Below are 16,782 nucleotides of genomic sequence, written 5' to 3' on the forward strand. Positions count from 1 at the left end.
TCCTACGATAAAAATAATGCCCTAAAATATAATACTTTTAGACTATTCTCTCTCCCATAGATTTCAATGGGAGGCAAGGATTTTGAGAACCCAAATTCACATACTTTGGGAGACTGTCTTTGGAGAAGGATATCATGCTTGGAAGGGTTGAGGGACAGTACAGGAGAGGAAGACCCTGGATAAGATGGATTGACACAGTAACGAGGTAATGAGGTTAGGTGTGTCAAGAGACAGTGAGATAGGATCAGAGCTATTGAGCAAAGGATTGCTATGAGTCACAGGTGACTCAATGATGCTTAACAACAACAAAGGCTTTCATTTGCTAATTTTAAGAACAAACTGCCAGGTCTTTCCTCCTGGTCCTTTTAGTCAAGTAGCTCTGCTGAAAGTTGGCCAGCATCACAGCAACATGCAAACCTCCAACAATAACAAGATTTAAGAGGTAGCTGCTCATAAAGTGCATAGACCAGGAATCTAATTCGGGTCTTCTGCTTTGCAGCTAAGAATTTTACAGCTGAACCAACAAAGGCTATTATGTTGTTGTTATATGCTGACAAGTCACTTGCAACCCACAGACCAAAGGCTAGAATGAAAGAAAAATGGATGCTCTCAAGTAAAAGTAAAATTTTTATTAGGCTATGGCATTTTTAACTTTGTTAAGAAAGTGCCTGTATACACAAAGCTATCTATTTTCTTTGGAGCCTGGCTATCCAGGCACAGTTTCAACAGCCTAACATTTTAGACTACAGATAAAGAATATTTTCTTCATATTATACAGTGAGGGCAAAAGATTAATTTTTTTAAAAAAACAACACCAAAAACACAAAAAACCCAACTCACAAAAAAATCCTGTAGTATTTACAAGGGGTTGGGTGCTGTTGGTATGTGCTGTCTAGTTGACTATGACCCTATGCACAATAGCATGAACGCTGCTCTATCCTGAGGCAATCTCACTGTCTCTGACACACCTACTCTCCTTACCCCAGTTATTGTGTTAACCTTCCATATTATATAAATTGTTAAAAAAAAAGCCCTTAGGAGCTTAAAGAATAATAACAGAATTTAAACGAGAAACAACATAATTTTCTAAAAGATGAAATATAATTAAACATAGAAAATATTCAAGCATATTTATTATCAAAAATGCATTCTAAGAAAAACATAGGCAAATGTTCAAGAACCCAAGTAACTAAATTACAATTTGCAAATGTCTTTAGCAGTTACACAAAACAAATGGTTGAACTAAAGAAAAAGCATACTGGAATATTTTGTTAAAATAAATTTAGCAACAACAAAAGCTACTTAGCCAATATGTGTAAGACTGTACAGGTGTTATAGAACTGTTTTAGAGAATGGTGAGCTACATTACAAGAATAATAATTATTTTTTAATGCTCTTATTCTTTGATTCAAGAATTCTCTTCAAGGAATGAAAACTTAAGTAGTTATAAAAAAAACAGATACAAAAATACTCATTATAGTTGTTAATAATTAAAAGACTGGAAAGAAAGGTCTAACAAAAATGGAGCTGTTTAGTAAATTATTGTGTGTTTAAAATAATGCATTATGGAGACCACAGAAATATCAGACAGTGTTATGATTTATAAGTAAATAAAGAAGGTAGATCTGTGATTCAGGATCCTACTATTCACTAGATACAAAGATAAAAGACATTGTTGCTCTCTTTTAAGTTTCTTTAGAAGGAAAGAGAACAGTCAAAATACAATATGAAAAGAAAGATAGTGGTATTCCATATCAATCCAGTATAAGGCGTGATAGAGGCAAACAGGAGAGCAGACATTTCACACAAGTGGAAGAGGTAGAGCTGAGCTCTAAAAGATGTACAAGAATTAACCATGTAAGAGATGGAGAAGGGGGAAAAGCGAAATCTCTGTTTCAGAGAAAACGCATAACGCAGTATCAGAGAGGGCAAGAAAAGAGTCTCCTATGTTCACATAACTTAAAAGTAACTCCACATGCAGGGAGAGTAACAGGTATTGATAAGCAAAGATCAGGCTAGCTCAAGAGGAACATAAAAAGTCATGTAAACGTCTCAATTTTATGCATAAAGCAACAGGGAACCACTGAATGAATTTAAGGCCAGGGAACAACACAATGAGGTTTTTATTATCACCCATTTGAGCCAGAAATCACATTAGTGCTGCTTATACAATGGTCTTGGTCCTGACTACAAAGAGACATAAGAAGCTTTTTGGTGTAATGAGTTTCTTTAACTTTCAACAATTATTTGTTAAACCTCAAACTGTAGGTTTGAAATTGGTGCACGTTGTTGCATACAACTTATACCCCAAGAAAGAGGATTCAAGAAAATAAAATACTCCAAGAGCAAAATGGATCAAAGAGGAATTACTACATTTCTAGAATAATCTAGACAGACAAGAATTGATGAAGACTAGAAGTAAGATTGTGGTGAAGATAGAATTGCTAAGTGCCTTAAATCTGACTTCCACTCACATACCTCATATGACAGAGCAGAACTGCTCACTGGGTTTTCCTGTCTGTAATCTTTATGGAAGGGGATAAGGTCCCAAGGAGATGCTGGCTGGGTTTGAATTGCAAAGCCTTCTGTTAGCTTGTTGAGCTATCAGGGCTTCTTGAGAATAGAAAAGTTGCCTATATTACAAATGTAGTAAAATCAATCAGCAGAACAGTTTAGAGGGTTATGGAAGAGTAAGACAGGAAAGAGGTATGGCTGACTTTCAGGTTTTTACTTAGGATGACTGGGTAAGAACCAAAAGAAATGTAATGGTGGAGATAATGAGCTCCATTTTACATGTGATGGACTTCACAGGAGGAATCAGGTCCACAGAGAGAAATCTTGTTGGCAGATGTACATATAAGTCCAGAAAAAGACTTTTTGGAATCCGTTAACAAGAGAGTATTTGTATTTATCAACTATGTTTGTCACCTGCTAGACCTGGATGGAGAAGAACATTGAGAAATGAAAACAGGTAACTATATGAAATGGTTTAAGAAGTATTTTCTGTATTCTTTTTGTGCTGTGATAAGGCTATTTGTGTAACAATTTGTAATCCTATCATTGCCTTAAAGGTAAAACAAAGGAAGAACCTAATCCTTCAAGTAATTAAATGAATCATTCTTCACCCTGAATGCTAAGACTTGGGTTGTGATGATGGGTCCTGTCTGAAGAGGTGAGCACCCTATGAAGCTCACACACACAGCACGTGGGAGTTCTCAGACTAGGTAGGAAACAGAAGAGCTGAACGTAAAGGATTACCAGGAAAATTCTACAATCTTACGAATATGAAGCCATGTAGTTCCGGTGTGGTTGGTATATTTACTAAAACCTGGGGGAAATGAGCATTTTTTTTAGGCAACTTTATATGATTTTCAAAGATGACTACAAACTCAAACTTTTCACTTTTCCAAAATTAAATTATTTTTTTAAAATAGAGGAAACTGATAATTGTTGCACTGTTTTTAAAAAATCAAACAGCATACAAAAAGAGGAGAAATCACTGATTTCCTTAACATAGATTTTCTCATACCGGATACATTCCAGGTCTAATAGCTGTATTCTGCAATCTTGGTGGTTCTGGGGGTGGTAGATGGTCAGGCATCTGTGGCTCAGATCCAAAGTCTTTCATCTTCTGAAGCTGTTCTTTCTGTTCCCTGTAAACAAATAAGACAAAATTTCCATTGCATATAGGCATTTCTACTACTTTCCTAGATGACTACAATTAACAATGGTGAAGAAAATAAAAAGATCTAAACAACTTGTCCTTAAAGCCTACACAGTGCCCACAGAGGACCTCCTGAATAACTCTCTCTTTAGGGAGTAACTGATTAGTCCCAAGACCTACAGATAATTATAAACTTTTAAAGATCTCCAGACAGACTTTATAGCCTGTCTCAACAGTCCACTCTAGGATCTCATGTTTTTCTGTTCTAATCAAAAGCTTTCTTGCTTTGTTCAACATTCCTTATACCAGAGGCTGCAAAATGGTGGTACACGGGTCAAATTTGACCTAGAGAGGTTTTATTCATTTGGCCTGTACATCAGTTGGGCTTTTTTAATTTGAATTTTCACTATTGCTTACAAAGTGTTTCATCTTTTAATGCAAATTTCTGAAGAGATCTGTTAAGAGTGGGCTTAAATTTCCTATCTAAACAATTGAGTCGAGTGGAGGAGCTACCCAATTTGATCAAGCAGTCTGCCATAATCCACACTACACTTGACTGGGCTACACTAAGCCCACATTCACTGGTAGACATTTCAGTCTGAGACCTCTGCCGCAAATGATGAGAACCATTGTTAGTATATACAGTTCAAAATTTCTGATATGTAATTTAGTAATTTGTCAGGGTCTGTTCGCTATTTCTGTTCTGTTTTTCCTTAAAAAAAATCCTCTGGTCAAATTTCTTTTACTTTTCCTTACAAAGCCCATCTTAAAAACGGGTAACATCTACTGCAACCTCATTAAGATTTTTCTTACAATTTTATCCAGTGTATTAACCCAAAATGGACAAAATAAGTTTATTTTCTGCCTCCTATAAATCAAATCGTTTATGATATCACTTATGACTATACAATGACAGCATAGGCTATATGTATTCAACTATGACAACTTTTAACCACCATGTCCTGTAATTTAATTGTATTTCTAGTTGTTTCCCAGAAAGAGATTTCTTTATAAAAAGATGAAGGGAAGTATCATTTTTATGCAAAGCAATAATTGATGAAAAGGAAGTTTTAAAAAGAAAAGGAAAGAAATTCTGGCAGCATAGTAACACAACCAGTTCAGGGCTCTCCATAAGCAACACAGATTTTAGAAACAGACAGATCTGGGTTCAAATCCTAGGTCTGTCATTTATTAACCAAGTGAACTTAACCTCTCTAAGCCTCAGGATCTTCACCTGTGAAGCAGAGATACTATGTATTTTTGCAGGCCTTTGAGATATAAGGATTTGAGACAGTAGGATGAAGATAATGTATGCTAAATGATTAACACAGCACACAGGAGGTATTTCATTAAAAATGCCTACAATAAAAGTGAATAGTGTAGTAACTGACTGCTCTACCACATACTTTCCTATCTTCTTCAGGAGTTGCCTAGGAAAAAACATCACTTCGAGTGCACATCTTCTATATGCCACAGCAATCTGTTTTGCTGCCTAAGGTATGTGATCTTTCTTTCATTTTTAATTTTCCTCATATTTTTTCTTAGCCCTAATGCTTCAATCAGAATCTCAATTTGCATGCACAAATAGAGAACTAAACTGAAAAAATGGCAAAAACACATTATATTCAAAGCTATCAAAACCTGTTCATTTTTAAAAAACACTAATTCTAAGAAATTGCTAAAAAGTGTACAATCTGTCACCGACTCCTAACTTCCGATAACTGGATGTAGTCAGCTTAAGTGAGGTATTAAACGACTTCATACACAAAGCATTTAATAAGGTTTCAGGCACAAAGTAAGTATACAAATTTAAGTGATAGTTTTTCTTGTTATTGCTATAATATAGCAAGCATTCTGTAAACATCTAAACATAGTTATTTGATTATAAGTAAAGAAATCCAAACTTCTTATTTTCTAGCTCACAAAGAATACATCTGGTTATGTAGAAACAACCAGATATCTACAACTAGTTATAAGGCAAGACAAAATATCTCAAAAAGAAAGTATCAGTGTTAAGAAGAATCTGAGGATTCGCCCAAGCAAAAATATTTTTAGCATCAAGAGAAAAACATAAATCCCTGATAGTACTTTCCAAAATTTTATCAAAGATTAGTGACTATGAAGTCTGTCAGATCAAGTATCAAAGAACAAACTGACTGGGGGGAAATGGAGGCCACATATGAGCCTTGTGAAACCCAGAGCACTCAAAAGTTGAGACTTCAAACAGTCACAGAACATGGCATCTCAGCAACACAGCTCTAAAAGTCAAGAATGCCTAAAAATGTACACATTTCAGGGTATCAGTTTATAATTAACACAATTCCTAAATACCTATCCAAATCCTAAAACACCACTGAATGACCAGAATTAGAAATTAAAAGAATGTGATAAGAAACTGAAGTAAAAGGATCCCACTCAAATATATCACATCACTATAAAAAGAGCAGTTTGAATGTGATTTTGACTAAAAGTAATTATCTGAAGTAGTCAACTTACCGAAGCATTTTCAGTTCTTGTGCAGCCTTCAAAATGATTTCATGCTGCCTCTGACTGAGAACCATTACCCCTCCAAGGCCTTGGTCAGAGTCTAAGTTTGCATCCGACCCCATCATTTCAGAAGAATGATGTGAGGGGGGCATATGATCCGTCATGGGGGAATGTCTATCCACATCAGAAGGGTACCATCTGTCTGACAACCGCTCTCTTTCCCAGTCCATTCTGTCAGGAATATAATCTCGTTTTTCCCGCCATGTATCTGCTCTTTCTGGATATTCTCGAATCCTCAACTCACCCCTATCACGGAAATCATACCCATGGTCCCGATTTCTTTCTTCTCTCCATCTATCATCCCGATATCTATCCAAAGGTTGAAGAGGTGGGAGGTTTGGTAAAGATGGAATTGATGGAATATCTCGTTCATGGAACTGTGTTTCTTGTTCATCCAGTGATCTCCCATAATCTCTGTCCCATTCATTATCCAAATTTCTATTATACATATCCATGGGTCTTCCAATCCGTTCCACATCCATGTTCAAGTCCCTGTCCACTTCCCTACCATAGTCCTCATCCATGTCCTGCTCCCTTTCCCAATCATCCCACCATGGGCCTCGTCTATCTTCATCATGAGAGCGAGGTGGTGGTGCTGAAAACCTGTCTTCTCTATTATATGGACCTAGTGTATCATCCTGATAGTCACGTTCACACTCTCTCCAGTATCTATCTCTATCCCAATCATCAAGTCTTTCTCGTTCCATTGGAGCATTTCTACCATCTAATGGGAATTCTTCGTGCCCTCTCTCTTCTCCATGGTTCCATGGAGCCCTAGGGGGCTCATCTCGGTGATATGGATACATTTTTTCCCCATCATCTCCTGGTTCTGGTCTGAAAGGACCTCTCTCACGACCGAATTCTGGTCTTCCTAGTCCCCTTTCCCTACTGCCAGGCCCTCGAGGTGGTCCCCTCTCCCGGCTCCCAGCTCTTCGGGGTGGTATTCTCTCCCTACTGCCAGCCCTTCGAGGGGGTCCTCTCTCCTGACTGCTGGGCCCCCGAGGTAGGCCCCTTTCTCGGCTACCAGCTTGACCCCTGTCCTGGCTGCCCTGCAGACCACCTGGCACTTTCTCCCGATTGCTTCCTGGCCTCATCAACCCTCTGTCTCGACTGCCCTCACCCCTGTTCATCTTCTCTCGACTGTCTTCTCTTCTACCCATCATCTTATCACGAATGTCTTCTTGCTTGATTAACCCTGGGCCTCGGCTGACTGTCTGGCCTCGGTCCCTGTTTACCAGACCTTTATCCCGTGTGTCTTCCATTCTGCTTTGCCCAGGGCCCCTGTAAGATGAACTATTGTCCCGACTGCCTTCTAATCGAACATCTTTGCTATCTGGTGGAGGCAGTCCTTTATCTTGGTTGTTTTCTGAATGAGGCAAATCAGTATCAATACATTTAAAATCATTATCTGCAATTAATGATGATGATGTCACTACTGCTGCGCCTTCTCCCTCCAGCTCCCCAACTTTTGAAGGAAAAGTAGATTGAGAAGGTACAGGTTTATTTGCAAGAGTTACAGGCTGAGTAACAGCTTGGACTTTGTCCATCTGAGTCTCCATAGTTTGAGAATTCTGATCCCATTTAGAAGGCTCTACGGGTCCTTCCGAGACTTCACTTTTAGGTGGCTCTTGTTGAGAGTCGCTTAGATTCTCATTTGACTGAGCTGTCTTGGTATCCTTTATATCTGCAGTAATGGAATATGTAGATGATGGCATTTTTAAATTCTTCTGTTGGTTACTATTGGTATCTAATGGTTCTTTGCTTCCTGAAAGAGGTTCTGCTTGTGACTTAAGTTGCTGTTGATGCTGCTGTCCAAAAGCTGATTTGGGGCCTCGCCACTGTGGTCCAGTCTGTCGAGGACTCAGGGATGTATTGGGGGTAATATAAAATTGAGATGCTGGCCCCCGGGGAATCATTCCCCATTTGCTTTTAGTGCCCTCTGCTGGGTGACCTTCATATCTGGGTCTTGGCCCATCGGGGCGATTTCCTTCAAAACGAGGCCCTTTGGGTCTCGGTCCTTCACACCTTGACCCTAAATCCTCAAATCTTCGAGGACCATCAAATCTACAAGTAAAACAAAAGATATTACTCAAGACAGTAAAGCAGGAAAATATATTCTCCATGTAAGAATATTTAAGGCAGTTGTGCCTGAAAATCTGTTACAATAATGACTCAGTCATTAACAAATCCTGAGTCACTTCTAACTTAGAATCAGTATGCTAAAATGGCAGGGTCCAAAGTTCTAGGGCAAGCTCTGGAAATCACATGAGTATTACCTAGCTTACTTGGTTGGACACACATCCTGTAGCAAGTCATTGTTACACTGAATTGTTTAAAAGCCATTACATTTGGAAGTGGAGTATGGTGATGGTTGTACAACACAAGGAATGAAAACAATGCCACTGAAATGTACACACAAAAAAAATGGCTGAAATGGCAAATGTTTTGTTATATAGATTTTGCCACAAATAGAGGAATAGTAATTATAAGCATTCTGCCTTGGAAGACAAAGTCCCATTATTTTAAACCAAGGGGGAGGGAATTCTATCAGTAACTTTCAGAGTACTTTTAGTCAGATTTACTACTAAATCTAACTAAAAACTAAACATGAAACAATAAGAAAAAGTAAAATTATTGCAAATATTGCTTGCTAGAGCTGGCATTAAGATCTTGACTAATCAAGCAAAGTTTAAAAAAACAGGAGCATATTGTAAAAGTATCTTTTGACTTTTTTTAAAGTCTGGGCATAGTTTTTGCTAAGGCTTCACATTACTCCTTTAGTAAATATTTAGTGCACACACTCCATTTGTCAGGCACCACACCAAATCCAATGGATATACACATAAAATATCAGCTATGATTCCAAAGAATTAACAACACAGCAAAAAGAGGATTTAAGGATAAATAATTGCAAAGACTAAAGTCTATCTTTGTACATTAACAACAGAGGGAAGAATAGTCAATTCTACCAGCGTGGGTTGGGGTGCTGTCCAGAAATAGAAGATGCTTACATTAAGTCTTGAAAGATAAAATCTCTGAGACTGTGACTGTTAGAGATGAGGAGAAGTGTTATAAAGGCATCTCACACTGCCAAAGCATGAGGAAGGCAGAGAAATATATAGCAGCATAGCAAGTTTGGTGATACAAATAATTTGGCATGGCTAAAGCAAAAAGGGTCATAACGGATAAAGGGGTGAGAAAGAGGAAGTATTAAAAGCCAGTGTACTAGATGAAAAGGTAAAGAGGTAGGGAATCTCCAGAAGACCTGGTCTGCCTATGTGGTAGAAACTGCTAGGACCCTTCCATTTCCACTCCCCTTTTTTCTACAATAGAACTCCCTTAGTTTCAGCAGGACAGCTTAGACTGAGTAAAAATTATTTATACAACCATTTGGGCTACACCCTTAAAGAAAAGGGTACATCTTTCTCTTTCATGCTGTCTATAATTCTAATGCGGTGATGAAGCATTCTGGACCAATTAGCTAAGGTCTCCAAATTAGACATGGAGACTAACAAATGGAGACAGGGCAAATTAACAAATCATAAGGAATATGGCTTCTAGATCCTACACAGTGTTTATCTAAGTCCTAAAAGAAAACAAAAAGTTTCAATATGTTAAAAGTCATGTAATTTTGGATCTGTTACAGTAACTATTCAACTATTAAGGAATTCCCTTAAAAACACTTAAGAGTCCTAGAGTATGGTCTAATTTTTAAGACTATTCTTACAGAGAAAGTAATGGATGGATAGGAGGACATGCAGGCAGTGAATGACAGGATGTAGAGGTAGAGAAAAAAGTGGTGAATGTGAAAGAGGTAAAAATTTTTAAGATTCAAAAGTCGGTGGGATTAAAATGATAAAAGAATGGAAATTTTAGACTAAGAGTTTTGGTGAGAAATAGATTTTATTTGATTTGATTGGGATATTAGTGAAGAGTAGTAAATTGCACTTCAGTAAGATTTTTGCTTTTCATTCCTGTGACTTTAGGCTTTGGAGATCTAAGTCCCTTTGTTCCAAAGGGAGGAAAGGATCTACAAGGAGATACAATAATGATTCTAGTCAACTGGGTGTTGAGACTTGTTCATTTTGAGTTCTGAATTGACAGGCAAAGAAAGGAGGGTTCATGCACTAGCTCTAGGTGACTGATTTTTACTTTCAAATGATGGATTGGCACAGTGGCTACAACAATGGGCTCAAACACAGCACCAGTTGTGAGAAAAGAACAGGATTGGGTACTGTTTGGCTCTGTTGTAAAAAGGGCCACTATGAGTTGGCACCAACTCAACAATATCTCATGACAACAAGAACAACAGAGGTAAGAAGAGGTGTATCTATAATAAAGAAGATCCTGTAAGATATCTCATGCACCATGATTAAAGTTAAAGGAAAACTACAATAACCCAATTCAGGTAGGACTCTTAAGAGTCCTGAGGCCCTTCAGGAACTATGATTTAGATCAGTCCACCAAGCAAAGAATCATGACAAGCTGAGAGTCCATTTGCTTAGGGCAAAGGGAATAAGGAATGGGTAGTGGAAGAAGGTAATTATAACAGTTAGACCAAGTAAACAGTTGTAAAAGTAAGATCTATAATAGTTAAGAGTATTTCTTCCTTAATTAGACCACAAATATGCTTTTAATAACTTCTTATTAGGTTTTTCTTATATAACATAAAAAACATTTATAATAGTACTTAATATCTCTGCATTTAAGTTATAGATTATTAAAAAAAAGTGTGAACCATCTATAAGAAGAATAATTCCACCTTACAGATAAAAAAGAGGCTTTGTATCTTCTTAGGTTATAGGTTTAGTATTTTGGTTACCTAAGGATATCATGTTAAGTACACAAAAATATCCCTTGTAGCCTCCTCTTATTATGAACATACAATTTAAAAAGAATCAAAGCCTGGAAAATGTAGTTTAACCTAGTTATCATATAACAAAGACTACTAAGAAATTTAAAAATATATAAACTCACAAAGAGCTATAGGTTTTAGGTCATGAGTAGATGAACCAAAAACAAATAAATGAACAAAACTGGAAGACAAAAAATAAATAAGAGGTAATTTATGATGTACATTTAAGTTTCAGTTTAAGAGTGCTAGCTATAGAACATTTTTCTGCCAAACAGGGTTGGCTTGATCACACAACTCAGAAAGACTTGAGATTTCCATATACTTGGGATGTGGGGAAGAACTGGAGTAAAGACCTGAGACAGAAAATGAAATAGAAATTAAATAAATGGACTATAAATGAAAGTCTATATTCAGGGTCATCAGTCATCGACTAGTCCTTCACATCTATACAGAGCTCCAGAGGGGACAGTGTTTGCAGCCCAAGAATCACTGTTTGAGGGATGCCTTTGAAATTAAAGGAATAAACCAAAGACAAACAAGACAGGAATATGGAGAAAAGATAATGAAAAATCAGAAAGAATTTAACATTAACCCAAAAATAAATAAATAAATAAATACATAAATAATCCATTGACATTTGTATCCTTTAACAATTTATTGTACCACATAAGTCAAGAATAATTTGGTATATAAAAAGAATGGGGGGGGAGGATATTAAGTTTTCAAAACAAAGAAATGCAATAAAACAATTAGACATTAGAGTATTGCAGAAAGAATGATATGGAGAAAATGAGGACATAAAGATAATCAACCCAGCAGGTCCAATATTCCACCAATAAGGGTTCCAGGAAGAAGGAAATAGAAAAGAAATTCAGTGCAGAAATAGGAAACAAATTCTCAGAGTCAAGAGATTCCAGTAATAGGAAGGGCTCAGCACACTGAGTATCTAGTACAATTAATAAAGTAAAAGAACACAAGAGCTGGAACAATGACCCTCTGAGGTAAAATTAGGCTGGACTTTATATTCTCTATCTAAATCTTTGAAAATTTCCATCTTTTCTGTGTTTATCATGCTGTCACTTATTGATCTAATTTTGCAGACTCATTTTCTCTATGCTGAGGTGGTGTATCTACACTGAAGACCATAGCCTTTGATCTCCATCATCATTAGGTGCTTCAACTCCTCTTCACTCTGAGTAAAGCAAAGCTGCACTATTGCACACTGCAGATTGTTAGCAAACTGTGTTGATACCATATTCTTCACACAGCTCAGTTTCTTAGGTGATCTGTTCAGTAAACTGAATATATAAGGCGAAAGGACACAATCCTAGCATACACCTTTGCTGATTTTAAATCACACAGTACCTCCTTGTTCTGTTTAAACAACTGCCTCTTGTTCTATTAATAAGTTCTCCATGAAAACAATTAAGTGGAAAAAAAGGAAACAAGTGTTCTAGAATTCCCATACTTTGCAGTATTACTGATAATTTGCCAAGATTCAGTCAAATGACTTCATAATCAATAAAACACAACTAAATATCTCTTTGGTGTTCTCTGCTTTTAGTCAAGCAAGACATCTGCAGTGATATCCCTGACCCCATGTCTTCTTGTGAATTCTGCATGTAAATAAATGGTAGTACCCCATGATGCCACAGTCAATTCTGAACAGAATAATTGTATAAGCATGTGATATTATTCACTAATTTCTGTATTCTGTTGCATCACCTTAGGAACTGGCACAAATATGGATCTCTTCCAGTTGGTCAGCCTGACAGATGTTTTCTACACTTCTTGGGACAGACAAGTGAGCATTTTCAATGTTTCATTCATTTACTGAAATGCCTCAAATGGTATTTCATCAATTCTTGGAGCCTTGTTTTTTTTTTCACCAATGCCTTAAGTGTAGCTTGGACTCTTCCTTTAATATCATTGGTTCTTCATCCTATGTTATCCTCTGAAAAGGTTAAATATCAATAAATTATTTTTTGTTGTATAGTTAGCTACACTGATGCTTCTTCTACATCACAGAATCTTGCACTAATGCAACTTGAAGCTTGAATTTTTTCCCTTCAGTTTTCCATCTTTGAAAAATGCTGAAGATATCTTTTTATTTTCTACCTCTTGGACTTTGCATGGAACTTTTGTGGCATAGTCCACAGGGGACTGAAATGCTAACCTAACGGTTAAGCCTCTCTCAGAGTTCTAAACCAGTAGCAGCCCCTTGTTAGAAAGATCAGTCTCCCGTGCCATTCACAGCCCAGGAAACCCAAAGGAGGGTCAGTTATGAGTCCGTTCTGAGTAGCAATGAGCTTTTTTTGTTTTTGAAGCCTCTGTTCATGTCATAATCCTTCTTAATGTAATAATTCGTCTTCTTGAACTACTCTGTGAAATCATCTGTTTAGCTCTTTTATGCCATCAATTCTTCCATTTGCTTTAGCTACTTCATATTTACAAGCAAGTTCTGTATAGTTTCTTTTGACATCCAATGTGGTCTTTCTCTATTTATTTATTTAAAAATTTTATTATTTTTTGTGTGTGTACCGTCAAATCATATTTGACTGGTACAGGAGGAGATTGCCCCTCCTTCTCCAGCAGAGCATCTGGTGAAATCGAACCATGCACCTGTGGGATTGCAGTGCAGCTCCTTACCACTAGGCCACCAGAGCTCCTTCTTTTTTTTTAAGTGCAAACTCTTCTTCTTCTTTTTTTTTTTTTTTTAAATTTTTTTGGGAAAAACATATTGGGGGTATAAGGAGGTAAGAGGTGGGGGCAGAAGGTTGAGGATGGGCAGGGATGAAAATTGCAGGGGTGCAGTTGCAGAGCTGTACAATTTGGTTGGAGGGGGGAGCAGGTGAAGGAAATTAAAAGGATCCAGTGGGGACCAGACGCTACAGGGGAATGGTAAGCATTTCCAATGGTGATTAAAACAACTGTCTTATTGATTTGGGATCTGGATGCAGATTCTCTGGCTTCTTCATGCTGAACAGGGGCGTAGATGTGAAGGGGGAAAGGGAGGACACTTTATCACCTTACTGGTGGTCTTGGATTAAAGCTGTTTGCCTTCTTGTTCTGTTAGAAGATGTTTTCCTGACATTTGCTCCCCTCTGGACTGCAAAATGTTTCCCCAGGTAGGTCCAGTGGGGATGGCTGGTTGAATCCAAACTCTTCATTTTTAAGAATTGGAGGAAAAAGAGAGTGCATTTAATGTGAGATGAGAAACATATTTTCGATTCTTGGCATAAGTTTTCTTTCTTTCCAGTAGAACCAAACCCTCCTGAACTCCTTTCAGTTGTCATCCAGTACATGGACTGCCTCTATTTCTGTTCACAAATGAGCTGTGCAATCCCATGGCTCTTTTTGACTTCAAATGTTTCTTTGCCAACATTAAACAACAGATATCACCGTTTCCTTTGCAATCTTCATCTATCACATCACCTCCTCTATCTATGAAGTGTTCTGCAGCCAAGCCAGATCGTAGAGCTGCTCTTCCATAGCACCTGGAAGAAGAGCTCTCTGAATGTCTGTTTTCACAAGGGCTTTCTCCATCAGCATCAGTGGAACTGCATAATCATAAGCACTGTACAGATCATAGTCCATGTCCTGTGCAGACCCCACATCGGGGCCTTGGCATGCTATGGATGAAGTAGACCCACACATTGCCCTCTTCTGCAAGTTGGGCCCACTTTCTGGGTGAGATAGTGAGTCTTCAGAGCATGGCATAGTGGTGCAGTGAAAGACCGTGAGTAGAGACAAATGCAGAGGATGGGGTGAGAGAATGTGGTCTCTTCTTCAAGTATAATGTCCTGGATGTCATTCCACAACTTGTCTGGTCTTTTTTCATTCATCATTAGTAGTATTCAGTCCATCAAATCTAATCTTGAGATGGTCTCTAAATTTAAGGTCATACTCAGCTCTCCTGGACCTATTTTCATTTTCTTCAGCTTCACCTTGATTTGCACAAACAAATGATGGGCTGTTAAGCATTTTGCCCACTACTCTTATTCTGACTTGATGACACTGAGTTTCTCTACCAGTTCTTTTCACAGACACAACTGATTTGATTCCTATGTATTTGATGAAATGCATATTGCTATTTCTGTTATTGAAAGAGGTATTCACAGGGATGCAGAGAAAGTAAAAAAGTAACAGATAAATTGGGTGACTGGAAAAGCAAGACAAAATTAAGGATTCATTAGACATTGGAATTAATTACATTAATTAGTGGCAATCACAATAATAAAAACTTCCTACGAAAAACCAATATAATTTTCACTAAAAAAAAAAGGGGGGGAAGGAACTTGCAGTAAGTCACTGGTCCTACAAAATTCTATCATGCGATCTCCAGCACTGCCTCCAGAACAAATGCTATATTTTCCAACTAGTCACACTTGTTCGTTTTTAATCTTTACCTTCCAACTACCAGAAATTATCTTCAATATCTTCTTTTCTACTAGTTGTTGTTGAGTACTAGTAAGCTGGAAATGATCCATAGCTGACCCTCTAGTGAGCTTTCAGAGGCAGCTGCATGGGAGGAGAATGCCTATCTCTCTCCTGCGGTGTAGCTGGTGGATTCAAATCACGTACCTTTGCGTTGTCAGCGTAATTCCTTACCATTAAGCCACCAGAGCTCCCCTTGGCAATAGTAGTTAGTGTATACATATGAGAAATTTAAAAAATTGTTATTGTCTTCTTTGCAGGTCTATGTATGGATATTAGCCTATCACTCTCACTGACAATGTCAAGACTGATCTTGAATTGTTCTTTGTGACAATGACTGCCATTCCTCGTCATTTTGTAATAGAAGCCCATGTGATTATCTTATTCTAAATGACCAATACCAACCCACTGCAGTGCACTAATGCCTTTGTTTTTCATATAGTCTTTATACGCTCCATTTCATTTGTGATGATTTTCAATTTTCCTAGATTTATGTTTTACTCCATGAAGTATCCTTCTCATCAGTATATAATAGTCTCGAAAGGCTTACTATATCCACTTCATTTAGGTCAGCTCGACTTTGAGGAGACAGTTATACTAGGAAAGCCTTCCAACCTGAGGGGCTCATCTTCCAGCGCTCAATGTTTTGCTGCTAATCAAAGATCTTCCCTGGTCAACTTCTAAAGAAACAGATCACCATGCCCTTTCTTCCTATTCTGGAACTTTGAAAGGTCTGCTGAGATCTCTCTACCAGAGGTGACCCTGCTATTATTTAGAATAATGTTCTCATAACTTCCAGCGTCACAGCAACACGTAAGCCACCACAAGACAAATTATTAGCACCACCATGTAAGCCACCATAAAACAAATTATTAACAAGACAAATTGTAGAGGTTCTAATAATGATATCAAATTGATCACATAAGTGAAATCTCGGACTGAAACCTCAGATGACGCTATGGTTGATGAATTTCCTCAAACTCAAGAGTCAATGAGTGAGCAATGACAATAATTTAGTGACAAAAGAAAAGTGGTATTCTCATCTATTTATTACTTAACAGAAAGAATTTTATTACAAATTTTGGAGGAAGAGCCTGGACCACCTTGTTTTACTGAAAGGATATATGTTGTTATGTGCCGTCAAGTCATCCGCGACTCATAGCAACGTAATAGCTCTGTTGTGTACAACAGCTCAAAGGGCATATGACAGAACTAGTCTACACTTTATGATCTTTGTGTGCCAAAATTTACTTGATGAAAGGAGATTGGCCTTTTAAAA

General features: G+C 37.6%; 1 protein-coding gene across 1 annotated transcript in view; it reads right to left on the bottom strand.

Moving 5' to 3' along the window:
- The window catches only part of YLPM1 (YLP motif containing 1), a 99,349-nt gene that overhangs the window by 41,420 nt on the left and 41,147 nt on the right, over positions 1 to 16,782 (bottom strand). Inside the window, exons 5-6 of the mRNA XM_006884782.1 lie at positions 6,161 to 8,275; positions 3,530 to 3,653 (exon numbers count right to left, since the gene is read on the bottom strand). Of these exons, the coding sequence (XP_006884844.1) occupies positions 3,530 to 3,653; positions 6,161 to 8,275 (2,239 nt within the window). The remainder of the gene's footprint in view (positions 1 to 3,529; positions 3,654 to 6,160; positions 8,276 to 16,782) is intronic.

The sequence above is a fragment of the Elephantulus edwardii genome, unplaced genomic scaffold (assembly GCF_000299155.1).
Source record: "Elephantulus edwardii isolate Elephantulus edwardi_28Jun2011 unplaced genomic scaffold, EleEdw1.0 scaffold00037, whole genome shotgun sequence".
Classification (NCBI taxonomy): Eukaryota; Metazoa; Chordata; class Mammalia; order Macroscelidea; family Macroscelididae; genus Elephantulus; species Elephantulus edwardii.